The sequence below is a fragment of the Pholis gunnellus genome (assembly GCF_910591455.1).
Source record: "Pholis gunnellus genome assembly, chromosome: 5".
NCBI classification, from domain to species: domain Eukaryota; kingdom Metazoa; phylum Chordata; class Actinopteri; order Perciformes; family Pholidae; genus Pholis; species Pholis gunnellus.
In genome coordinates, this window is record NC_136531.1 from 27,208,190 (window position 1) to 27,236,127 (window position 27,938).

The 27,938-nt window shown below is 42.2% G+C and overlaps 2 protein-coding genes across 2 annotated transcripts; one reads left to right on the forward strand and one right to left on the reverse strand.

Annotated features, from left to right (window-relative positions):
* Window positions 1-117: 117 nt before the first annotated feature.
* On the reverse strand, window positions 118-7,374 carry tmx2b (thioredoxin-related transmembrane protein 2b). Its single transcript, XM_079159239.1, has 8 exons — window positions 7,111-7,374; window positions 6,049-6,109; window positions 5,648-5,761; window positions 4,589-4,665; window positions 4,391-4,497; window positions 4,235-4,300; window positions 3,997-4,126; window positions 118-2,343 (listed from the first exon to the last, which is right to left on the reverse strand). Exons 1-8 carry the CDS (start codon window positions 7,297-7,299, stop codon window positions 2,164-2,166), a joined length of 924 nt encoding a protein of 307 aa, XP_079015365.1. The 5' UTR covers window positions 7,300-7,374; the 3' UTR covers window positions 118-2,163.
* A 4,534-nt stretch (window positions 7,375-11,908) lies between these two features.
* Window positions 11,909-25,983, forward strand: tesk1a (testis associated actin remodelling kinase 1a; the record flags this gene model as incomplete). Its single annotated transcript, XM_079158997.1, has 10 exons — window positions 11,909-12,115; window positions 17,431-17,552; window positions 18,057-18,105; window positions 18,709-18,855; window positions 19,828-19,910; window positions 21,249-21,339; window positions 22,227-22,310; window positions 22,578-22,664; window positions 22,878-22,971; window positions 24,773-25,983. The coding sequence occupies 10 exons, from the start codon at window positions 11,909-11,911 to the stop codon at window positions 25,981-25,983; spliced, it is 2,175 nt and encodes a 724-aa protein (XP_079015123.1).
* Window positions 25,984-27,938: the final 1,955 nt, after the last annotated feature.

A 27,938-nucleotide genomic window follows, 5' to 3' on the forward strand; every position in this document is an offset into this window, starting at 1 on the left:
TACACAATATTTAACTTTATGTCATGACATGTAATGTGGAGAAGAAACTAAAGGTTTCAGAGGAGCAATGGAAAACCAGCTCAGCAGAGGAACTATCTGAAGAAAGAAGGCTTCATGTGCACATGGTTTTATTGCATGATAACAAGAACAGGCCAGCAGACTCCTTCATTCATGTACAGGAGCAAATATACACACTTGGAATGCAGCGCCAATGAAATGCAACATGACATACGCTCAAATCAATTTCACAAGAAGTGTACAAAACACAGTTTTAGAAATAAAATCATGATTAAGGAAAAAACTCAGTCTTCAAAAAGCTAATCTAAACAGTGTAGGTGTGCATATGTTGACCAGTTTAAGAGTCCAAAGGGAAAAGCTCTAAATCCTGATAGAATGTTAGCAAGAAATAAGGCTGGAAAATGAAATCAAATGCCACAAAAACTCGTTTTATCTGGTCCTAAAAGACGCAAAAATATTAAGATGTGGTCTTTAGTTTAAAGCTGCAAACATGCTCTCACTTCATCATCACGCTGATCACAGGTCTGTACATTTGTCCGCTATAGAGTGCTGCAGGGCTGACGTATTTTTGTAGGTCAAGAGGAAGTTAGCATCACACAGGAAAGGTCAGAGGCTCATTAAAGTTAGTGGGATTGATCCTCTGAAGACCGTGAACGTCAGTACAGAATCTCACAGCAGTCCGTGCTGTAGAGGCACAGATACTTCAGTCTGGAGCCAAGTGGACACACGAGCCGGGCTCACCTCTGTTTGGTCCAGCGGTACAGAAGCAGCTTCCATCAGTCAATGACTTGTGAAAGTGTGATGGACTAAAGCCTGGCAGACACTGAAGCATCGCCCTCACTCAGATCAGCTGTTGCTGAACGTGCAGGTTGAGGTCAGGACATGCAATTAAATGCTTCATATAGGATCTGGCTGAGAAAAGATCTGTTAGAAATTGCAGTGAGCTTGTTTGAATATTATTTTATATATTATAGTCTGGAAGGAGACTGCTGGGATATAAAAGTGACAGATCTGCATCTCCCACTTTCCATAGAATGATACGGTTACCCTGTCCTCTGTTTTCACCATCGCTGTTGAGGGTGTGGCCATTTGTAAACAAACTTTATTGGAACCATCAACGTAACAACTGACTAAGCATTGAGAAACATGGAGAGCTAGTAGATGCTGAAGCTGGAGCACTGCTTGCTTCTGAAAACATAAAAACACTGGTTACCTTGATGGCAACGTAAGAAAAGTCAAAAAACAATCAGTTTAAAACCTGAAAGTGTTTTCAAAGAAGACGTCTCACAAGTGAGCCGTGAACGCATGGCATGAATGACTGCAATGTTAACTAGGCCCTGTTCATCACAGCTGTATCTCTACGTACAGATGTGACTGCACCAAGACGCATCACATCTGAATGCTCAGACCACATCTGGAGGTGGTCTGACCACATCTGGAGGTGACCACATGAGAGTTCAACAGGAAGCAGATGGAATGACCGAAGTAGCTTGGTCTGTTAGTAACACCACCCGACTAATTCAGATGTGCTCATGTTAAACAAGCGCTCCCATATCGTACCTCTCATTTAACACTGCAAAGGAATTCTACAGAGTTAGAACTTAGTTTACATGAATATATTCATAGAAGGATTTTAAAAATCTACTCTAATCTCATTAAATTAGTTGCATAAAAAAATCTAAAACAACAAAAGTAGCATCACATTCACTGCTCCCTTCCTTAATTAGTAAGAACTCAACACCGTCACTCAGACTTCACAGCTTTCAATGTGTGGTATAGACTGTAATAACCCGATGCACATGGCAGGCCTTCCACCCACATACTGGACCAGGTGTTAGCGTTACAACCCCCAAAAGCTGGTTTACTGTTTGCCAGTTACCTCCTCTGCTAAAGTGTGCACTTGTTCTCTTTGCTCTTGTATAGACTTGAATTATTGGGTTTAACTGGGGCTAAGTGTTAAATGGTGCTGAGACGGGCAGAAGTACAGTGGCTACTTGAATTCTCAGGATGATCCATGGCGACACCAGTCCGGTTCTGATTCACGAGTGAACCAACAGAGAGAAGAGGGGGTGGGGGTGGGGTGGGGGAGCTGACCTGGACCCACAGCATCCATCCAGCAGTGAAAGCCGAGTGGTGGAAAGCATCTTATTTGTCCTTCTTGGATTCAGACTCCAGAGCCTCAGCGTGGGCTCCTTGCTGCTCGGACTCATCCTCCTCGGGGACCGGGGGGAACTGGGATTGGCTGACCTTGTCTCCTTTGGTCTTGTTGAGCTTCTTGGACTTCTGGTAGAGTTCATTCAGGTTGAACTCTCTGAGGATGTTCTCCTGGTGGAGAGAGACAGAGACTGTCATTGACATGACTTTACATCTAAACTGTCACATTCAAATAAACTATGTATTAATAAATACTAAGTATTTGGCACAGAGTACAGGAACCCTCAATGATGCTACTGCTTTGTGCACTACTATGTCGTGTTCACTAGAGGCCCCAGCAGGTAGTGTGTTCACTGAATGATGGAGACTACAAGTCATGGAGGCACAAGGTGGTGTGACTCACACCAACAAGTCAGCTCATATGTTCTTATAGAGCGCTCTTAGAACCAGGTGAACAAAATAGTCTGTTACAGGTCAACAGTGTCATGTGACTCGTTGAGCAAGGCAGCCTACACACGTGGAAGAACAAACCAGGAATACATGACTTTTAACTCCATCCATTACAAACAATGGTTTAATGTGCAGCCTGCTTAATATAAAGGAAAGGGTCACAGGTTTCCCACTCTATCTTAATACAATAACTGCACATTTGCTTGTTAACAGCAGTATTCCCTTCACAGTGTGAAAGAACGATGCAGGGACGTGTTCAAAAGGCAGATGTCTCGCGGCAGCGATTTCTTGCAGCGATGTCCAGTAGTCTCCAGTGAGAGCAACAGCTGGTGTACGTTGTAACGCCGTCGCTTTTGTAGTCCTCTCCTTTAATACAACTCGTGTATTCTTCTTGTGACGGTGTGTCTTGAGGCTCATACGTGCCGTCATTCGTTGCGATCCTAAAGGTGCGTTCACACCAAACGCGACGCAAACGCACCGTGAGAACGTTCCTCAGACCGACATCTTCCACAACACTAACCGGCTGCAGTGTGTCTCCACTTCTCTGTAGCATCTGTTAGCTTGTCTTGCTTTTGTTTAGCTATTCTTCTCCCACACGCTGCATCAACGTAGTCTGAAGACTTCCTCCACCACTGCCAGTGAGCAACGCACTTTCAAAATAATAATTTAAAAAATGCGTTAAAATAATAAAATAATTATCGCGCGTTAATGAATTAATGCGTTATTATCGCATTAACTTGCCCAGCACTAATATATATATATATATATATATATATATATATATATATATATATCTCCTTAATATACACAATGTGTTGAAAGCTTTCAAATATACCATAACCGATATAAACACCAACTGTTTCATTTTGACATGGTTTCATCAACTAGCTGTGGATCACTTTCAAAGAATAATTCTACTCGTTGAATAAAAACAGACGTGTTTTCCTCTCCGTTTGAAAAAAAGACGACCTTTAACAACTCCAACAATAGTAAAACAATAGTAGTTAGTTATTTCTTTATACATATTTGTTACCTATTTATTTCCACGGTGCTATGGTTGTCGTTTCTAGGCATGCTCATTACACAAAGCAACAATGTGTAAATTGAGGGAACGATGTCATTGCTCGCTGTTTTACACGGATACACAACAGCCAGCGGACCTCTGCACCTTAGAAGGAGTTTTCAGACATGTAACAGATTCTGGAGCTTTAAAGGAGTTAAACACAATGTTTCAGCTCCTTGAGGAGAAGTAGTGTAAACTGCAGCACAACAGCACGGTCTGAAGGAGTAAAGTGAGGTTTGCCGTTTATACACACACAACTTGTTGTTGCTGCACAAGGCCTGTATTTTGTGAAGTGTACCGTCCAGTCTGACCTCAGTGAAGCTCCAGGATACGGCTCTACCCTTCTTGTCCACCTGGGGGCGCCGCATCACCTCCTTCCCTCCCTGAAACAACACCAAGGACGGAAGCTGCTTGGACAGCGGAGACGCAGACACTCTGTACCTACAGAGCACAATGAGACCCACACGAGACAACATGGTCACGTCTAGTCATGGCCGCCAATCTAGGACACAAACCTCTTGAAGACAAAAGAGAAACAAAATGTCTTACTTTTTGGAGACCTCTCCATAACGTCCGATGTCCACTTTACCAAACTTGAGACCAGCACAGTTATACCTGAAACACGAGAACCAGCAAGTAGCTGAAGTTAGTCTCGTCAGTGTCGCAGAGTGTCCCTCTACTGTTGCTGAGTGGGAGGAGTCTTACTTGAGAGAGAGATCAGCGTAGACAGAAGCGAAGGACTGGCACTCTGGAGACCAGTTGGCGAAAAATTCAACAATCCACGTCACCCGACTGTCTCTGTCCAGCTCATCCTGGACACACAATGATCAAAGAGAAAGTGTACACGTCTCTGTTCTTGGTAATGGACAAAGTGGTACAACACAGTCTACCGTCTCTACTCACATCAATGGTTTTGTCGCTGAAGTATTTGATGTACTCTGGTCCCATGTACAGAGGAGGCTTACAGGTCATCAGAAACACTGGAACACACAAAGGACCAACAGAAGAGACCATCTGTAGAATTACTGCTGACGATGAGTTCATTAACTGATCTGAACTGGAAATATTTGGATAGTACAACATCCACAAATGTGTTATGTATAACATGTATATATAACATGGCTGCTTAAATAGCTAAATGTACACGTCTTATATATGTTGTGCTTTGAGTATCTCCAAAGGAATACTTGGCTTTTCACCGTGATATCAACTACTAAAGCGTGGGTGCTGTTCTTCACATTGGGCCTGGCTCATCTGTATTAAAGGTACGGAGGCAGAACGCACTCCTGTGACAACTATTGGCACTGGCAGCATGTGGCTACTACTGACACCTACACATAAGCAGAGGAAGAGTGAAGATATTTTCAGACTTGTATTGGACATTTTATGGGTTTTAGTTTTAAAACGTTTTTACACATATATATATATATATATATATATATATATATATATATATATATATATATATATATATATATATATGTGTATATATATATATATAGCTTAATATAGTTTGCGAAAACAAACATTCAAACAGGAGGATGCGGCAGATGAATCCACATGTGGTGCTCTAGTGAGTATTTGTGGCAGCAGGACGGTGTGTGTGTGGGACTAAGTCAACATTAACCATAGTGTGTGTGATGGTGATGAACCCAGTGCAACAGTGAGACTCACGGAGCTCAGTGGAAGAGGATACGTCAGGCTTTGATACACACAATATCTGTTAGTATACCTGATTTTGGTATTTTATCCGAGTTTGTTTACAACAAATGTACAATGTCACCGGACAAACCACATCTGACAAATCAGACCCTGGTTTTTGGCAGAGAGTGTGTGTGTGTGTGTGTGTGTGTGTGTGTGTGTGTGTGTGTGTGTGTGTGTGTGTGTGTGTGTGTGTGTGTGTGTGTGTGTGTGTGTGTGTGTGTGTGTGTGTGTGTGTGTGTGTGTGTGTGTTGGACTGACCTATGCAGAGTGTCAGGTAGAGCAGTCCCAACCTGATGTCCAGTCTGAAGAACAACATGACGTTGGCCACTTTGCTGAACAGGATGATGTTGCCCACATGCTGCTCCACCGTGACTGATGTGAACAGATAGAGAGACACTTGCTTTGCCATGCTTTTCTCCAACAGCCATACAATGAGCAGGGGATAATGATGCAACATCCTGAGCAGTCCTGTTTCTAAGATTCCACCGGTAAGAGATTGAATGCGTTTCTTCTAGAATCTCATCGTGGTCACGGTGAGGGACATGGATCATTACGCTTCCTGTAACTGATTTGTGTCATAATGCATCATGACATCTCACCATGTTGCTGCTCAGGAGACATGAATTCAGAAGACGATAGAAAAGAAGAACTTTACTCACTCGCTCGTCTGTTCTTCATCATGACGATGGCACTGAGGAACATGAGGATCTCCACCTCCCTCTGAGAACACAAACACACGTCTTAACCATGTCCAGCCACATATTGAGAGAAGTCATTTTGGGCACCATGATGTCAGACTACCTCGTCATTTTACATTTTGTGACAGCATCATTGTGTAATGTGTCAGTTAGTGGACAGGGAGAATGGAGGAAATGTCGACCAACTGCTGTATACGGGGATGGACACAATATCTTCTTGCTGATTTATTAGTTATATTACTACAGAAAAGTGCAGCATATGTATCTTTAAACATGGGTTGTGTGCTTTGAAAAAAGAAAAGGCACTAAATACAAACTACTTAGTGCATTAAAGTACACTGAACAGTGCATGGATGCAGGTGTTTGCATACAGCAGCATGTGGCCGCGGTAGAGAGGACTCTTTCTCCACACTGTGTTACTGTCATTCACATGCTCTCTGGTGAGGCGGCAACGTTACACCAAACCTAAATACATCAATGTAGCTTAGAGTTTGAAGACATTCGGCCTGTTGATATAGATCCATGTCCTGGAGCCTGATAGAAATGACCTTTAACAGTTTAGTAAGGATCCTCTGTGAAATTCGGCAAAGAATCAATACACGGTTTGGCTTTTGAAAACCTGGATTCTTTTATCTCCTGCATTGATATTTATATTACTGTTTCTTATCAACGTTAGAGAACGTCAATAAATCCGCTAACATTAGCTAACTGTAGATTCATTCTGTATTAAGATAAACACTGACTTACAGTCCATGTGTACCGTATACAATATAAATACTTCAGCTTATTCTAGTGAGCTATAAATTAAGCTTTGTTTCTCGAGTTTCTCTGCCAAAAAGCAAAACGTTATGAATTTCCAGTTTTTGGACCGAGGCTTGGCCCGTCATTCTCTGCCTATAGCTAAGAACCGCTAATGTCGCAGCTATCGCTAGCCTTTGCTGTCAGCTGTGCCAACTGGCTAGCTAGCTATTTGATACCAATTCTAGAAAAGCCATTTGTTCATTTCCAGCATTTTCTACAGACCCAGTCGAAGTCGCATGAGTTGCCATCCTCTCGCTGTGTAGCCAGATGGTCGCAGATGCCAGGCGTCTTGCGGACAGCTAGAAAGGCTACTGACATGAAGAGAGAGGCTATATAGTAGGGCTTCAGCAACCACTTATACACCTGCGGAAGGTGGTACAGGAAAGCGATTAACGGCGTCAGCAGAGCCATGTTCTATTCAACTGTCGCACTACAATTAAAACTGGTAATGAACCCCGAAAAGACCGAGGCAGCCAGTGATGAAGCAGTTAGCTCAATATGAATGGCTCGACGCTAGCTAGCTTGGCGTTAAATTGTGAAAGTAGGCAGAAATACAACTTCCGGTTTAGATGTTTAAAAAATAAAAATAATTATAATCATATAATACTAAACTATATGCCAAGAACTGTGCGACCTTTACATTCATTTTATTGTATTGTTATGTGTATTTTAAGAACACATGAAATTATTATTTGTATTAAATACATTTTTTTCATTCTTTGCACCCACGGGCAAGTTTTCTCGACCACTTTTACTATGAAGATGGAAGACCTAACTTCCTGTATAACTGGTCTACTCTTGGTGGCTTGTTTTGGCTTTGCAGTTTGCAGTCGGCAAGATTGTACTGAAATGCTGATTTAAAGGGGCGGAAAGAGGCGCAGACTGCGGAGGTCAATCAGGACGAATGTGTTATAGCTGGCGCTGATTGGTCAGGGCAGACAACAGGTCACTGCTGATAGGTTCATGTTGAATCTTTTATGGGTGCCTATACGATGACATTTACATTTTTGGCATACCTTATTATGACTTTTTCATGGCATTTTTGTGCAACATTATACTATTACTTTTTTATGGCCTACAATGACCTTTTATTTATTTATGAATGACATTTGTATTGCATACTATACTATAACTTGTTTTATGAATTATTTTTGATATATACTATGATATTTTTACAACATTATTATGACATAGTTTATCATGAGTTCTACCATGGCATTTGTGAATCCTCGATTCTAATTGGCTGTAGGGTGTCCATTAATTCCTGCTAATGGACATCTACATAGTTCCTGTTAAACTGTTCACCATTCTAAATAAATGTGCTGGCTACATTACATGAAAACATTTTTGAATATCTTATTTACAACAATGATCTGTCATCCTCTGAACACCACAGGGTGGCGACTCTAACACACAAATTGCAATAAGTAGTTGCACTGCCCCTCTGAACTCATTGACACATAATATAATAAACAAATTACATTCACTGTTTGTCAACGGAATGCAATATTATTGACTTGGGTTCTTGCTAACTTTCTGGCTCATAGCTTAGCTGAAGGATTCTATGAGCTGAGCTAACTAGAAATATGTCGTGTTGCTAAGTCCTATCTAAGGTCGATCTTATTCACTGGAGCAGTGAACAACGTTTCCATTGCATAAGAACCTTATGGGATGGTAATAAGGTTATAGGAAAATATAGTCAATTAGGTTGTGGAAAAACTTTAGACTTTGTTTGCAAAATACATGAAAATACAAATGAATGGTCTTAATTTATTTTCTTTGGCAAGTGACCATGGTTCTAAGAGGGATAATGTATTTTGAGGTGATCATTATAAAGAATGAATGGACTCCATATGCCTCCACGTTGTCCATTAATAAGGGTCACACAACTTACTTGTTCATGAAATAGAATACTATGACTTTTTTATGGCATATTATGGCACTTCTTCTTGACCTCAGGGGAAAACATTGTGAGATCAAGGAAGGAGTGAAGGAGAACTCATAAGGATGAAGGAAAAGACAATCTTGGTGCTCTGAGAATCTGACTGCACTTTCACTAAAGCTGTGTTGTTATTGTTAGATTTTGATTTTCAATCATTTATTATTGGTCTCACTAGTTTCTTTTTGGAACTGATGCTCGGTTATTGCATTATACCGTTTGCTGCTGTAACTGCCGTGGACTTACATTATCTTTAAACCTGTGATCAAATATGACTTCATTACCAAGGCTGGAATACAGGCTACAGGTTACTGTGTTCACAACGTACATCTACACAGGCTTATGTCATCATGAGCAGCATTATGACATAATGCGATAAAAACGCTCCTCGAGATGAAACCAAGCCATGACGTCATCCTCGCTGGATAAAACGACCAGCGCTGACATAACTTTACCCACGATTATTCATGATATGTCATTGTTAATGCTGGATTTTCAACGTTATATCAAACATATGACACATATGTTCATGTGCTAAAATGACATACAAACATGCATGTATCTGATGGTGCAGTAGCATCGCTCCAGCGGTTAGTAGGAAAGCTTGGCTCCATGCGGGCCCAACGGATTTTGCGGTGGTGGGCAGAATGCGAAGCTATGGTCTCGTGCACGTGCGCGTTCAGAGTTCCCTCATCACTTCCTCCAGCGTGAACAGAAAATCGTGTCAGGAGCACCGTAGGAGGAGGAAGAGGAAGTTTAATTTGAATGACTGTATTTTGAAATTATTCTCTAAAATTATCTTTTATTGTTATTATTACCAGTGTAGTGCATATACTTTATCATTAATGTGTTATTGTTATCATTATGATTTGAAACATATAGTTGTTGCCAAATGTATTTATTTATTTTAATCAAAATGTGCGTCATCGCCAGTGCGCCACTTCCGGCTCAGTGGCTGGTCTGGGATTGTTTTCTTGTTGTAAATCTCTGGTCTTCCAAGACTGAAATTGGACAGAAGTAACCGATTCCAGATCACCTGTCAGGTCTTGGCTCTGGCTTCACATTTGCTCCAATCAGAGCATGTTTGCCAGGTGCCAAACTCGACAGAGTTAGAGAACAACATGCAAGAAGTTCAACTTTGTCTTCAACACAAGAGTCTTGAAGGGATGAAAGGTCCAACGAAAACGATCCTCCGGATAACCCTACGGAAGAACATTATGACATTAAGACAAACCACTGAATAAGGTTTATTTCACAGCATGACATCATCTTCATGCAGTCCCTCGTGCCTGACTCGTGCAATTTTCATTCCTTTATAAATGATGGAAAAAGGTCTGCTTGGTCATAGCATAGTAAAAATCCATATTATACTATATTATATTATTAGCCTATATAATTCTATTTTTAATTGGATTTCTCAGTCATCTGTTCTAATTTAAAACGTGCATTCACCTTAGACTAAAAAGTGCTCTGATGTTTTGAATGTTAGAAAAAAAAAAGTGTTGATTGCACTTAGTAGTAAACTCCTCATATGCAGCCTATTGCAATGTGTCCATAATTGTATTAGACATTTTAAAAAATCGTTGGATTTTTTGTATGTGTTTATAAATTGATGATTAAAATATAGGTTTTAAGTATACGTCTATACGTGCATACTGTCGCCTGTAAATCGACTGCTCATATTGAGAGGCCTTTATTGTGAAATTACAGGAAGTTCTGTGTATCACTCTCGCTAGCTTGACTCCGCGCTGTCTCATTATGGTCGTCCCAACAAGCGGCTCGTGAAGCAGGAATCCAGACAGGATTATAAACAGCAGACACCGCGGAGCTGCCGAGCGATATTTCTGTTTTTACTTCTTCTCGGACCGCACCGACATTTCCATCCAGACAGACGTGAGTATAGAAGGAAGCCGTCGACTGTGACTCCGCAGCCCGCTTGTCATTGACAGCTCCCGTTATTAACGGTAGCCAGGGTTTATTGACCAGGAGAAATATGGGATTTCAAAATATATAATCTCCTGTTTACTTAGCCGTGGCCAAATTATACGATGATTGACTATGCGCAGTTGTTAAAAAAAAAAAATGAATAAAATGTTTTTAAAAACATGGTTGAAAGAGGCCTGTAATTATTTCTAAGCCTAACAGCGGTGCGGCTCGATGTTATCCAGGAGGTGATGGCTTATCGCCCTGCTAGCGGTGCTTCTCTCCGACTATCAGCCTCATGGCTACCGTTTACCCACATAAACACATCCAGCACATCGGCCCGGGACCTCTCAATCATTAAATGCGACAGAAATCAGCGCATACTAATGTCTCCTAATGTACCACAGTGGTGTTAACACCGAGCATTCCGTCATTCCGCTAACATGAGTGAAGTAATCACGTTATAGCAGCAGTGAACCTGTGACATATTGTATATTGTGTCCTATAATATCTCTACATTAATCCTTAATACTTCCACAGGGACCTTTACATGGCAGCCGGCTGCTCCGCCCTCCTACCCTCTCCCGGTACCGTGCAGCTGCAGCGACCGTCATCTCAGCCTCAAAACTAACGGGATGACGGAGGGAACCAGCCTCCTCACGTACCGGTACGGCGAGGCGACGTTCATGGGCTGCAGGAATTTCTATAAGCGCTGTGGCAGCGGCTTTGAGATTTGAAGTGACTTTCATTAGTGGGACTTTTCCATCTTTCCTGGGACGTCAGCGGACAGGGTGACCCACAGAGAAGCCCTGGAGCTGGTGGGAAGTTGGAGCTTGCTCAGAGGAACTTTGGGACCATGGCTGAACGAACCTGGAGGGAATGGTAGACTATCCTTCACCTCCAATGAGTTGAATGAGACGACGCTGAACCAAGGAGAAATGTGGCCCACTCCAGTAGAAGTACAGATACTAGTCTCTCTCTATTAGTGTAATAAGGCATCATCAGATGTAAAGCAGCTATATCATCAGGTCATCCATATAAAGTTATTCTGACATCATGATGGTGGGCGCCTCCATCACCTCGTGTCTCAGGACTACAGCGGTATAACACCCTGTGGGAAAGAACGGAGCTACTGGAGCGCGGTGGTCCACCAGCACCATGGACTACCACGCCGAGTGCTGCTTCTGCGACCCCGAGGAGGGTCACGGCGGCCCGGACGAGCCGCCCCTCCACAGTATCCACGCGCCCAACCGGATCCGCCCGTCCTCCTACCGAGCCCTGAGGAGCGCTGTGTCCAGTCTGGCCCGCATCGACGACTTCTTCTGTGAGAACATAGGTTCAGGCTTCTTCTCTGAGGTCTTCAAGGTATGTGACCTGTCTACTGGTTACACTCAGTGGGTGAAATAAACTGATAATAAATCAAATGTCAAACGATCAAGGTTGGGTCAACATAGAAGGATCCACTTTCTATAGTTGACTATGTAGAATATATGTTGTGTTCACTTTAACCGCAACATCCCGGTCACCTCCCGGTTCACCTGTCCATTTACCAAATATCAACCAATTGACACTCAGTGTGAACCTCTCACTTGTGGAGCCCCTGGGGGCCTGGGGCTCGGGGTCCGGTTTGCATGGTTGGAAACTAAGCCTTGTCTGAGGTCGTCTTCAAATTGTTTGTCTGACCAACAAGATGCTACGATATTGACAATATTACGCAGATCGGACATTGGCCATGATAGAAGAGATCCATATTAGTCACAGTTCATCTGCCAGTGTCATGGCAACATTCAGCCACAGTGGGCGGCTTGCCATAGTTCTTAGTGCCTCAGCAATCCTTGGCCTGATGTTGCCCATTATAGCAAAAATCATATCCAAAATATCACATCAAAATTACGGATGTCAACAGAACATTTTTACATTTTATATATAACGTGTTTGTATGTTAATAAACGTGTTAACCAATGGAGACAGGACGCACATCACACGTACAAAACAGTGACACCTGGCTCAGTGTTTGTCACGATGCAATACAACATCATACAAGTGAACATTCCAGCCAGATTACTTTGTGATGTGATTGAATGATTTCATTTACATGACCCAACCCAAAAATTCCAATATGTTTAACGGGACAATATACTGACCAGCCTTGAAAAGCCGACACGTAATGTCCCTGAAGATATCCAACAAAGGGATGTAAAGACATGCATGCACACAGATTTACCTTCATACATACACATCTACATCATGCACTGCTTGTATGCCTGATTCAGCTCATGAAGGAAATATGATATAAAGTCTAAAATCCACACGACCTGATGTTCTGGCTCTCCTTTGGAAATATATGATAGAAAATATACAATTGATATCATAATAAGCATAATGAGTTAACAGAGCAGCAGAAGCTTTGGTCATACACATGCTAATGTTTATGTCATTAGATGTGTTACATACTGGACTGATGTTTGTCATACATGAAGATAGATACATGTGTGTGTGTGTGTGTGTGTGTGTGTGTGTGTGTGTTCATTGGTGTGTGTGAGACAGTGTGTGTGTTGTCTGCTTGTGTATGTGAGGGGACATGCTCATTGGAGGAGAGGTCCTGCTGTCCAGACTAAGCAGATTACTGTCACACCGTGTGTGTGTGTGTGTATGTGTGTGTGTGGACACGAGGTAACCTTTACAGACGTGATGTAGATGATCACCTCCTGCCCACCAAATCAAGAGTCCACTCAGCACCCACACATAGCAGTCACAACCACCTACAGTAGAGTTAGCGGAGGTAGTTGTTGGAGTATTTGCTCAGGGTGAGGGTTTATACAAAGTGGATTCCTGTTCACATTCCTCTGCTCTTATCTGAAACAGCCAAAGAGCTTTACACACACACACACACACACACACCTACTGACATCAGAAACAGGGTGAGTGGAACATATTTGATTAAACTCCGTACGTAGTTATTCAGTACCTCATATGATTTAAATGGCATGACTTCTTCAAGTAAGATCCAGGGTTTAATGCTTGAGTCAGTGCTCTGTTTCATGGCTTTTCTTTTTCTTTGTAGACTTGTCCACAAACTGCAAACTAAGCCAGCTACTCCAAGAACACTAACAATATAATCTTTATTCTGTTTATTAGGGCCTGAGCACCGACAACGTCGGGTCCGCGAGGTCCCTATTGTATCTGTAGGAATTATTATTATACCCTATGATGAAAAACTGTTTAAGGGTATGTGACATGTCCCCAACCTCCCCATATTTGGCGAGCATATCAGGACTGCGGGAAATTTTGATATTTTATGGGTCCAATGCTCGAGCATACAAAATTACTCGCTAGCGCCACCTAGATAATGGAAAGGCAAGCCCCGACAGCCCGTATGTCCAAATTACTTGACATGAGCAACTGAATGAGAAAAAATCCTCTTGGGACCCTAAGCTCCGCCTACCAAAATGTTCCACCATTTTGAATTTTGTAAAAGAAAAAAAATAAATCACTTCTCCTAGACCCTGGGTCTGATTGGTACCAAATTTGCTGTGAATCATTATTGGATATATATCATCAAAAGTTATGAAAAGTTTCTTGATATCTTATTGCATTAAGAATATATGGACCAATGAATTTGGTTGGCGTTGGCCTTCTACAGCAATATATATAACTTCAAAACCATGTGGCTTATCATCACGAAATCTGTAGCATATGTTCACATTGTGTCCTATAACATACCCTCAAATTTTTATTCCATACAACCACTAGGGGCCGATGCAATAATACTCTCATTTCTTTGCATTTTTCGGCATTTTTCATTGTTTTCAGGCATTGTACTTTAACGAACTCCTCCCACAGAATTTATACAATCAACTTCAAATTTGGTCAAGATGATCTAAAGACATTCATGATGAAAAGTTACTGAAATGGTGTACTGACATTGAACGACCTTCGTTTTATGTGGCGCCCATGTCAGGCACATTTCGTGCCGTTCGCCATGAAAGAGGAAGTTGTTGTAACTACAAGGTACTTTATTCAATCTGCCCCAAATGTGTTATGCATGATGCTGGTCCAGGCCTGAGCACATTTCCATGCCAACATTTTCACAAAGTCATAGCGCCACCTACTGGCAAAAGGAAATGACAAGTTTGATACTTTGATATATTCCGACGGGGAAGTTTCCCAGATCAGTCTAAAATTTGGTAAGGTAAGCCGCAAGACATGATGATGCTTCATCATGAATATTGTGAGTTGTCGTTAAACCCTGCTGCCGTGGCAACGCGTCATTCGCCATGAAAAATGAAGCTTCTTTTTCTGTGGCTTAGGATGCTCAACAAGCCTTGGAACTTTGCACAGGTGTCATAGGTGATGGAAATAAATATTTCATATGGCTTTTTGGCTTGACCCTTTCAAATTGCCTCGATAGAGCCCCCTACAAATATTCAAAAACCCAGCCCCAGCGCTACGTTTGACCTACATGTATGCAGTTTGGTAGGCACGTGTATCACATGAAGACTTAAAAAAAAAGTGTCTTGGGACCATGCTCTAAAGTTAACGGAAAGTTGGCCATTTTGATTTTTGTGTGAATTTTCCCATGCTTTCTAGTCGCTATACTGTAACAATCTCCTCCTAGGGACTTTGTCAGATCCACTTCAAATTTGGTCAGTATAATCTAAAGACCGTTGCAATTAAAAGTTACTAAAAGTTTTACGTTTGCTGGAATGGCGTAGCCGTGGCACGGCGGCCATTTTAAGTGCTTCGCCGTTAAACAACAAGCTGATGTAACTCCACTGGACTTGCTCAAATCTGTCCCAAACTTGCCATACTTGATAATAGTCATGGCCTTAGGATGTCTATGAGCCAATTTCCACTTAAAGTCATCGTGCCACCTACTGGCAACAGGAAGACAGCGTTATGTAACACACTGAATTGGATTTACACGATGTAGTCTATACTTGATATAGAGCAACATAATGCATGTTTGCGCGTGTTCTCTAGCGCCACATAGTGGAAACAGGAACTGGTGAAATATTTGCACTACATAATTTCCATTGTCACACAGTCCAAGCATTAGAAATACGTCTAACTTGTGGGCTCGCTGTCTGATGGTCGCAGATATTTATGGCCGCTTCTGCCGGCATCCCGCCAGTACCCCCGACGTGCGGGAGGATGCGAGGGCCCGTACATCGCTGCTTGCAGCTTTAATTCTCTTTGACATTATAGATAAGAGAGCTCCATAATGACCCAACCCTCATGTTTGATCGTTACCATTCTAGCGGTAGCATTTCACTCAAAGCGATGATATTCTCCAGTTGAGGAGTGAAACAGGGCTACTGTTCCTTTAATAAAAGCATGTAGTATGTAGAGGGAGCTTTCTGTTGGATGGGAGAGGGTTCATTCAGATCATTATAAATGTAAAAGAGAAAGGTGGTGATGTAAACAGGAGAAAGGCAGGTATCAGGCCACTGGCCAAACGACCCTTCACCTGCAGCACAAGTTTGGTAAAATGATCACTAGCTGTTCCTCCTGCCTTCTCTCATCATCTCTCATTCTGATGACTAGAAACAGAACAACACTCACACGGTGGTTGTAATGCTCCTAAGGAGTGATGATGCAGTATTATTAAACACAATAAGCACACAGATACCAAGACATAGTGTAATACATTCATTCACTAACAGATGACACCTTGAAGTTTATGTTACATCAAAAAATACCAATGCATCTATCTGGTGCACAAAATATACTTTGTCTAGTGCTTTAATAAAGCTAATTATCTGTTATTATGCAGTGCTTTTTCAAGGATGGACATTTTTCTGAAGCAACTGCCACACACAGATATCCAAAGGGGAACTTAGACTACTGAGACACACTTATTGCTGTTGGACCCATCCACAGAACCAGTTCATAAGGTCTGTTATTACTGTTCAACCCAGCCGGCTGTCTGCTGCTGGGACAGGTCTCAGTAATGGACCAGTGGATTTGTGCAGATCAGGAGGAGTGATGGGAAATCCAGAAAGCCTATTAGTGCTACGCTATTAATACACACACACACACACACACACACACACACACACACACACACACAGGTCCAGACACTGGCTGAACCTTGCAATAACCCGTCCAGTCACACACATGACCACAGGCCCAGTGTAGCTGCAGCGTCACATGGTCATGTACCGGGACACTGTGGTTCTCTGCTGTGCAGAATAAAGGTCCAACCTTTGACAGGTGAAAATGAGCCTGTTGTCTCCAGCAGGTAATCAGAAGAAATCAACAGCTGCCCTAAGATAACTCATGTTACTATTAGCCTGCTGCGCTAACATTGGCAACAAGCCATGCAAACACGACATACAGTACTAACCATCACATGACTTTATTGAACCTGGAAACATATTCAGTATTCTCACTTGTTGACTATCGTGATGACATTTTGTTATCACTTTACAAAGTGCTGTTGTCCAAACTAAAGGTTCTATTTTAATGATACACTGTCAAAAGAAACAATTGGTTTGATTTACATGTGTGGGGAGTTTTGTCTGATATAAATTCATGAATTATGTCATTTCAAATGTAAGTTTCCTTACATATTGATATTAAATTTAGACAAACGTTTGAAATGAAAACGAGATGATAGAAAGTGCTTTCCAGATGAAGCACCGCTCCTCAACCACCCTTCTCTGCTTGTTTTCCAGGTGCAGCATCGGCTCACAGGGCAGGTGATGGCACTGAAGATGAACACTCTGGCTAGCAACAAAGCTAACATGCTACGAGAAGTGCAGCTCATGAACAGACTTTGCCACCCAAACATACTCAGGTAATAGCGTATATATATATATATGTATATATAAGCCTGTTGCTAGGTGAGCTTAGATGAATTGCCATTTTTACATCTTCTTGTTTTTTAGTGTGCCACATCAACATTAAAGTTAACATTAACTTTAATTATGACACCACATCAAATTTTAAACCTCCAACAGATCTGTAATTTTATTCCATCTATAAAGGCAACGTGCACAGCAACATTATTACCCCCTCCATAATCAGCTGCCATCCTTATTGTATCATATTATACCGTCACAACCCTACTTTGGAGTTTGTGTTGTCTTATGAATTTGGTGTTGCCTCGATCATAACCTGTCTTCTCTTTACTAACTCAGATGAGCAATATCTGTGGAAACACTCATCACCTTTCATTTTCTATCTTTTTTTGCCTTGAATGAAGTCAAATTGAAGATTCTGAACCTTGGCAGAGCAGCTTCAGTCCACAATATGGCCGACATTAATAAAAAGAAAATCATATTCATTTCTGTCTCCTCAGGTTTCTTGGGGTTTGTGTGCATGAGGGTCAACTCCACGCTCTGACTGAGGTAAAACCATCTTCTTTTAATATTGTCAGAATTATGAAGCTTTTTGAAATGTGTTGAAAAGGGGTTCTTGTTTTTTTATTCTCACTTTAAGTCTCCGTCTTCCTTTTCCTTTTTATTAAATCTTATCCATTATGGATCAAATGAAATAAGTAAAACTCCACATGGCAAAATAATTTAATGTTAAAATAACTCCGATGCAGCTCCTACAGAGACGATTGGTTGTATGTGTTTGCTTTTAATGAAGGTGTAAACTACACCGGGGTTGGTGTGCAGTGGTTACCATGGTTACCACAGAGGTATAGCTAAACATACCTGCCCCCTCCAGCAGAGGTCTCTGTTTACTGTAAACTGTGCTGGAGTAAACTGGTAAAAACTGAGAAGTATAACAGCAATAAGCCCATTTAACCTGGAATAGGAGCATCTCATCATGAACCATGTAGCGCTCCAGGAATCCTGCTCATATTACAGTGACGTATATCATATGTTAGTATTCAACATTCAAAACTGTGCTTGTATCTTGCAAATGGTAATGCATGATTCTCGTGCTGGTGTCTTACTTTAACACACGTGAATGTGCTGACATGCTGCTGATTCTCTCTGTAGTATATAAATGGAGGCAACCTGGAGCAGCTGTTGGGCAGTGAGCTGTACCTGTCGTGGTGCGTCAGGATTGGTCTGTCTCTGGATATCGCCCGAGGGCTGCAGTACCTGCACAACAAGGGCGTATTCCACAGAGACCTCACCTCCAAGGTACAGCAGGCAGGAATAAGATGCATATGGATCATTGATTATGGGTGGGAATCTATCTACAGAAACTCATTTTAAAGAGAGACAATACGCTCCATTGAAGTTCTAGAGGGAACAGTGTGGTGACTGAGGCTCAGTGGTAGAGCAGGGTCGTCCTTCAATCAGAGGATCGATGGTTCCATCGTGACTGACATGTAGTGTGAAAGCGCTTTGAGTGGTCGGAAGACTATAAGTGAATTTAGCATTTATAGTTTCCTGCATCCTGCGGTGAGAGTGTCTTTCATCCTGTCGCCTGTTGACACAAATAGGGAAAAAGAGGCTGAAAGCAAATTCATGACAGGAAACAACCTGAGAAGTGTTTCCCATCTCAAAGTGTCTGCAGCTATGGCAGCGAGGAGGAGTTCTGTTCAAAGTGTCTTTTGCGTCAGTTCACACCAGTCAGTACTTTGAGGATGGCAGCACACCTCTTGAAGCCCGCCATGACTTCAGCACGGAACATCACAATTTACACCGACTAGAAGGTGCGATTGTTTGGAGGGCGAAGTGACGGTGCTTCCGTGTTGGAGAGCCTCCCCAGCGTAGCTACGGAGCAACCCATGCTGATTACAGATCTGATCAGATCACTCGGAAATAACAGTGTGTACAGTCAGTCTTCAAGGTTTGATTTGAGAAACAAATGGGATCGTCTGATCGAACCCTAAACACCTGCTTTAGCTCCACCTAGACATTTCCTCCACGTCATGTCGGGCAGGATGTAGAGAAGTAAAGGAGGAGCATTTGTTAGATGATGCTGCACGTGTAACTGGAAGTTTACAGCTTCCAACTATAGCCTGCACAGTTTGGAACAGAGGGCTCATGTTACACATGAGACATTTCAACACAACCTGGACAAACAAAACAAAAAATGTCTGCATGGCTAGACTAGAGGTCAGTGAGAAAATGTGTCTTTTCATTGATTTCACGTTCCCTGTGCAGAACTGTCTGGTTCGATGTGATAACAGCATGTTCACTGCTGTGGTGGGAGACTTCGGACTGGCAGAGAAGATCCCTGATTACAGGTCAGTGAAGGGAAATCCAGAATCTTGGTGTCTTTTCTTCTGCTGCAGTCTAATAACAAACGCTCCATGAAAGAATTGTTGTCAGAAATACAGTCTGATGTCATTCTGATGTCATTCTGATGTCATTCTTAGCTGTTAGGTTCCAGCGACCGCTGCTTTAACACATCTGTATCCATTGAGGAGCCAGTATAAACCATTATAAACCATTATAAACCATTATAAACCAGTATAAACCATTATAAACCATTATAAACCAGTATAAACCATTATAAACCATTTTAAACCAGTATAAACCATTATAAACCATTTTAAACCAGTATAAACCATTATAAACCAGTATAAACCATTATAAACCATTTTAAACCAGTATAAACCAGTATAAACCATTATAAACCATTTTAAACCAGTGTAAACCATTATAAACCAGTATAAACCATTATAAACCATTATAAACCAGTATAAACCATTATAAACCATTTTAAACCAGTGTAAACCATTATAAACCAGTATAAACCATTATAAACCATTTTAAACCAGTATAAACCAGTATAAACCATTATAAACCATTTTAAACCAGTATAAACCATTATAAACCATTTTAAACCAGTATAAACCATTATAAACCAGTATAAACCATTATAAACCATTATAAACCATTATAAACCAGTATAAACCATTATAAACCATTTTAAACCAGTGTAAACCATTATAAACCAGTATAAACCATTATAAACCATTTTAAACCAGTATAAACCAGTATAAACCATTATAAACCATTTTAAACCAGTATAAACCATTATAAACCAGTATAAACCATTATAAACCATTATAAACCAGTATAAACCATTATAAACCATTTTAAACCAGTATAAACCAGTATAAACCATTATAAACCATTTTAAACCAGTATAAACCATTATAAACTATTTTAAACCAGTATAAACCATTATAAACCATTATAAACCAATCATTATCAGAGGTTATTTATGCTGAACACATCTCAGTCTGTCTGTTGTGCATTATATGCCGATGAATGACTCCTTGTGCAGAACCAGGTCTTCATTCGACTCCGGAGATGACTACATTCTTTCATTAGTTGGTGATTCTTGGTACAGAAGTGTCGCTAATATTTAGTTCCCCGTGGGAACAGGGATGCAAAAGAATCAATGTAATATGAACCAATGCAAGAACTACTAAACTGAGCAGTACAAGCTCAACAAAGACGTGTTGCAGGGCTGTTGCTAGAATATACAAAATATTAAAGATAAAATTATAGCCCAAGCTCACAGCTAATCCCGACTAGTGTGACTTTCAATGAGCACCTTGCTTTCTCTGCAGTGATGGTGTGGGGAAGCAGCCTCTGGCCATCGTGGGCTCCCCCTACTGGATGGCCCCTGAAGTTCTGAGAGGGGAGCTGTACGATGAGAAGGTAAAGCTGCACAGCTCACACAAACACCCACTGGACTACAGAACACTATGAAAGCACAACACATTCATCCTCCTACAAATGAAAAGCTTAATTTTTAACGATACAACCACCCTTGGTCATTTCAGTAGAGTTTTACTTTGTCTGGTAGGATCAGTAGCTTGTGGTGGCTGAAGTCAGATAATGTTAGCAGACTATTGATAGATGTTACTGACTACCACACTCTCTGGTGCTACTTTTATACTATGTTATAGGAAAAACATTCCAATGGTTCTATTAGGAAATTAAACAAGAATTAAACACACAGTACCTCACCCGGAGAACCATTTCACTCTCAGTCAGGTTGCCTCTTGGTCAAGTCAAAAAGACGTGTTCAGCAAAACTTACAAAGTCTCACTTAAATGTCAATACATTCCTGAAGTTATACGTTGGTGATGGTGACCAAAAAACTGAAGTACTTCCTCCTATAAAGTCAGTCACAGAGCAGTTGAACTGGATGAAGACACTACCCTTTACTTTCTGATGTACAGGAAGAAGAAATAAAGACATTAGGCACCCAGATGTTTCGCCATTCATTACTAATGAAATAGTTCAAAGTACAATTAACATTCAAGTCGGTAAAACACTTTTAAAATCCCTTAACCTTTGTCTCAACCAAGTGTATTGTCTGGTTTAACACATCGACAGTGAGCTTGACTGAGATTTGGAGGTAACATTGGGCACTAAAAGTCAACCGGGGAGTGTTGAACCTGATATGAATTCAACTTTTCTCGTGATTTAAACATCAGAAACTTTGTATCAATTCTCCACAACCCATGAGGTTTCAGTTTACCACTGTGTGTCTATGTGTGCATGGTCAGAACTAACATGCACTCCACTCCTCTGCTCAGGTGGATGTGTTTGCGTACGGCATCATCCTGTGTGAGATCATCGCCCGCATTGAAGCCGACCCTGACTTCTTACCCAGGACAGAGGTAGGCTCCGTGCCTGTGATTTAGTCAGGTTGTGTAGTGATGTGTCGCTCCCTCACAGACAGAAACATGTTGCTACTTTTATATTTCATGGTGGGAGGAACAATATTGTCTACGTCAATGTTCCAAACTGCTTTTGAGAGCCATGGAAACTATGCAGTTTAACATGTGCAACACAGCAACAAGATGTGGAGGAATCAATGTATTACACTGAAACACTGTGTGTGTGTGTGTGTGTGTGTGTGTGTGTGTGTGTGTGTGTGTGTGTAGGACTTTGGCCTTGACGTGGAAGCATTTGAGAACATGGTTGGGGATTGTCCAGCTGCGTTCTTAAGCCTCGCTGTCACCTGCTGTAATGTAAGTGCTCACACACACTGTCTCATTGGTCATAACCTATGAGGTTGCAAAGTGTGTCAGTTCCCTCGTCTGACACCACCTTGGACAGTTGGACCTCTCTGAGCCACTGTGTCTTTGTTGACAGCATGTTACTACGTTCTCTAAATGAATGTGGTACTGATGTTAACATTCTCATTCTTTGTATGTGGATCTTTGTCCTCGTGTTGTTTTCAGATGAGTGCAGAGAGGCGTCCCTCGTTCTCTGATATTGTCTTCACATTGGAGGGCATGGAGACAGAAGAAGAGAGAGAGACGTCCATTGCAATCGGTAAAAAGCATCAAATAGATATTCTTTATGTCTTCATTAAATGTAAAAGATGTTTTTTACAGGACTGTCTGTGCGATTGCTCCCACAAGTCTTTGTGGCTTTCCCCCTGAATACTCTGATCTGTCCCCTGTCTTTGAATGGAGTTAGTCTAGTGCTAATGGAAATGGATCATAGATATAAGATAGCATAGAAGGCCAACATTTTGATGATGTCCAGCTTTTCTGTTGCCTCCTAATGTGGGTTTTGTAATCTCTGACCTGGTATCGAACGGCCTCATGCAGACCGCCTCAGCCTGTTTAGGGAAGCAGAAGTTCATCTTCGCTTAAAACACTAGCCGCTGTTGTTTCACTTCTTTCTGACCTTTCACGTCGGCCTCCCCGACAACCGGATATCAAAAGAATGTGGATGCAATAGATGGAGTATGGTTCTGTTTAAAGGGACATCACTGGAGGAGGAACCCTGGGTCGGTTGGGAACCTTGCTGGGTTCAGTAGGGCAGTTTCTGGACCCTGACCCCATCAACCCCAAACTAGATCCCAATCTGACCCTAATGTACACTAAAATCACACAACTATGTTTAAGCCATGTGATCACATGCAACACCAGGCACAATAAACCAGCATAGCATCAAACAATCTGAGCTAACCACATTAGTAAATCATATCAGAATGAACAACACCTTTTTTACCTCAGCAGGTAGCAGGTTTGTTATTCAAATGCATGTTCAATTCATTACTACTGTCAGCCTATCCCAGGGGAAGAGCTGTCTTATCTTAAGGAGATTCTGCAGACACTCAGAGATGAGCAAGCCTGGACTTTGGTTAGAATACAGTTTTATTTGTTTGTACGATAAAAATAATACTACCAGTTACAAAAATATATATGATAGAATAAGGAGTAAATAAGCCCTCTTCAGGACTTCAAAAGTATTCGGGCCAAAAACAAAGACCAAGACACTTTGTTGTCTCTCCCTATTTATACATCTCTACTTTGAGCATCTTAACCTTCAGATCCATATATGGTTAACAACTAATCATCACCAAACCATTGGGTTATACTGTTTATATTACATTTAGTTGGTAGCCCTCCTTCGAAGCTTCCTGTCTGGCCTTTATTGGTGGAACATCAGACAGGATGTCTCTCAGGTTCAACAAAGACAACCTTTTTCCCTTATCTCACCATTCAGTGGATATAGAAGCACATGGGATTACATCATAATGAATGAAAGAAAATCACATTACGGTTCTCATCATTAAATGAACACTAAGTAATATGAAAAGTAAAAGTAACTAAGTAAAGAAATCATAGTAATTTATCAAAGAGAATGAAACTTAAATTGAAGTAGTTACCCAGTTGGCCTTGGCTACAGCTTGTGTCAGAGATGGGTTTCCCCTCCGGTTCTCCCTTGGAGAGTTAGCTTGAAGGCCGAGTCACATACAGACTAGGGTTGAATCCTGGGAAATGAGATCCTGGTATTTCCTGTAAATTCTACCCCGATTCTACCTTCTTTTACCGATAAAAATACATGCTGGAACCTGCAATTTACATTTACCAAACCTTATTAGCAGTGGCACACAATTAGTACCACGCTGTCCATGATTAAAACTGCTCAGAGCATATGATGAACAAGAGGATGAAACCGCTCTGGTTTACATTCAAAGGGAATTGTTCTAGAAAATAGTACCATATCATACATCACACAATTCTTCCCCGTGTCATCTGTATTTTCTACATTTCTCTGTGACATTCTGTGAGTTGTTCACTGACATGTCTTCCTCCCTCCCTCCCTTGCTCATTTCCAGTATCGGTAGAAGTCAGCCCGTATCGGCGCCGCAGCTCTCCCTGTCACCCCCTGTCGCCACGGCAAGGCTTGGCGAGGAGCCAGTCGGACATGTTACCCCCGACAACCCTGACCCCTCCTCTCCTCGGGACTCCCCCGCGGGTCAACCCCTTCTCTCTCAGACAGGACCTGAATGGGGGGCGTTGTAAACTTTTAGACACACCTAGCAAGTCCGTCATCTCCCTGACCTTTACCCTCCCGGCTCTTCGCGACCCGTGTTCCTCCCCCCAGCTTCTCAGAGGGATGCCGGGGACGGGAGCTCTGCCGAGGAGATGCCAGTCGCTCCCCTGTACTCCAGAGCTCAGCCGGACTGTAGCCTTGCCACGAGACACTGAGGGGAAGGAGGAGGAAAAAGAGGAGGACGTCAGAGCGGCGCTTAGAAGAGGAACAGTGGAGGATGTGGAGGACGATATGAGGAAGGAGACAGGGGTTTCAGAGAAGACAGGTGAAAGGTTGCAGGTCGAGCAAATGGAGATAACTGAGAAGAGAGAGTTGTTAACGGAGGAGGATGAGATGGGAGAGGCTTCAGGGCTTCCTGTGGAGCTGGAGATGGTGTCTCTGGAGCGACTAGAGGAGGTGGAGGAAGAGGAGGGTGTATGTCTAACAGAACCCATGGACTGTACCAAGTCTCCAGAGCCAGCAGATGGAGTCATGGACTCCACACCTAGAAGACCCCTGCTCACCTCCACTTGTTCCTCCTCTTTACAGACCAATGGCTGGCGACTTCCCATCTCCAACGGACCGCCCTCCTTGCCTGCTCTGCCACAACTGGACAACAACAACGGCTCGGCCCTTGTAATTGGCCAGCAGGTGCAGTGGGGGCGGGGAGGGCGTGCTAATGGTTACAGCGAAGCCCAGGTCCAGTCCTGTGACCCTAGTGGCCACTCTGAGCAGGATGAGGTCATTTCCTGTCCAGGCTGCTGTCTGGTAGGTCTGAGCTTTCCCTCTGTGTGCCTTCGTGGTTCAGCTGCTGTGCCTGCCACCCGCCGAAGGGCTTCGTTACCACGGCAGCGACCCTACCGTAACCTCAATGGTACCATAACTGGTGGCAGCGCTTCCTCGTCAACAACAGCAACCAAAGCTCTACTGTGTCGCAGCACAAATGGACTAGTAGTAAGTGGGCCCGCGGTGCCACGTGAACCCGGCCGGTCCCTGCCTGAGGCCCAGACATAGTGCCAGAGTGCAACGCGTCATATTGTGAAAACCACGCCCACCGGAGGAAAACAAAAGAGGACTGAAAGGCTAACAAAATGCCAGTAGCTAGCTTTAAGGATAGATTTCAGCATATCAGAGGATTATTTTATCACTTTATGTTTACCAGGGGTGTAGCTGATAACTAAAATGGTGATGGACAAGTTAGCTATTAGCGAGCTAATGTTAACATAAAACAGCTGAGCTTTCTGATGTATCCACATTCCACAATAACATAAGTCCCAAACTGTCAAAATACACAATACAATGATCGATGGAGAGCCATCAATTGTTTTCTCCTCCGGTGGGGGTGGGACTTAATTGTGTTGTGTCTCTTTAAGCCTGCTGAAGGGGGATTTGGTTTTGAACTTGTGACACGCACCAGTACTATGTGTTAGCGTTGTTGCTGTGCTAACACTGAGAACCCAATACTGACCCCAGCATCTGAGATGTGTTGTTAACTCTGTGCAGTCACAGCAAACAGTAACATTGGTGATTAGAGGGCCACCTGGTGGGCTGGAGGAATAAACACAACAGAACGTGGTGGTGTGATGTAACACGTGGCTAGGTCAAGCTCAATACAGCTGTACCGGACAGAGTTCTAACAAAACGCGCTGAGCAGGGCTGTAAAGTGAACACTGAACAGTCAAGGTCAACTACACTCATCACTGCTGGTCCAAACAGTGATGCTCGCCCCATTCTCTACTGAACCAAATCTAACCGAACACAGTCTGCATTCTACCGCGCTGGCTTCACTTCTGGAGGCTCTCATGGGGAAAGAAAGTGTGCGACTCAAATAACAAGTAAACTTGCAGTTTATTACAACTTGGATCTTATTTATGTAGTTATGCCGTCATTTCTATCAGTAATAATAACAATGTACTATCCAAGCTAATCGCTGAGATCTGTGAACACGTGACATGATCAAAAAGAAGCAACCCTGAGGTTAAGCAAACTGGTTTGGACGACAGTAAAATAATGACCCACGCTGTCTGTGGACTGTGGTGGATGTTTACAATGGACACACGTCACTTTGGGTTTTTCCTCCGTGTAAAGTGGTGGTCTGACTGCTCGTGCTTGTTCCCTGTCAGATTATATTGAGACTGTGTTCCCAATTCTCAGCATTCATTTTAGTAAGTATAGATATGAATGATGGCCCAAACTACAAAATATGAAATATCCTTTAATATGTAGAATACCTTTTGTAAACGGCGGAGGGGGAAGAACATTTTGGGATTCATTGTGCCTCCCTTCATGGAGGAAGTTTAGGAGAAATCAAAAGGCCCACTACTGATGGAAACACTGCACTGGTTCTATGTGGAGAGAACAGTTAAGCACCGTGTGGCTGCAGCGCCATTAACACATGTAAAAACACTGTTTTTGATTGACTAACAGTAGCTACAGGGACAATATTTATACAATTAATAAAGATGATTTACTTCCTACATTTTTATAGCAGTTGACCTGCGTGAGCGTGTGTGTGTGTGTGTGTGTGTGTGTGAGAGAGAGAGAAAGAGAAAGAAGCCGATATCTGTTGCTTTGGGGGATTTCAATTCTTTATTTTTGCACTTCAGTTTGCAGCACTTTGCTTTTACTTAACGGTGCTTCATTTAAATTTACATTACTGGTGTTTGTAATGTGTGTGTGTGTCTGTGTGTGTGTGTGTGCGTGCTTCTGGCCCAACAAACCACATCTTTCATCCTTTGACATCCACTCCCCCTCACATGTATCTTGTGTGTTTACATGTGCATTTTGATGACACAGATGTAACTTAAAGGTGGTATGTGAAGCAGGTATGCATATTTATTGTACAGATCATTCCACACACTGTGTGTGTATGTGCTTTTGAACGAAGGGTATAGTGACAGATACTCGCAGGATACATTGTTCATCCCGTCATTTCTGATGTTAAACCAATTCTCACTTCATTTCTATGT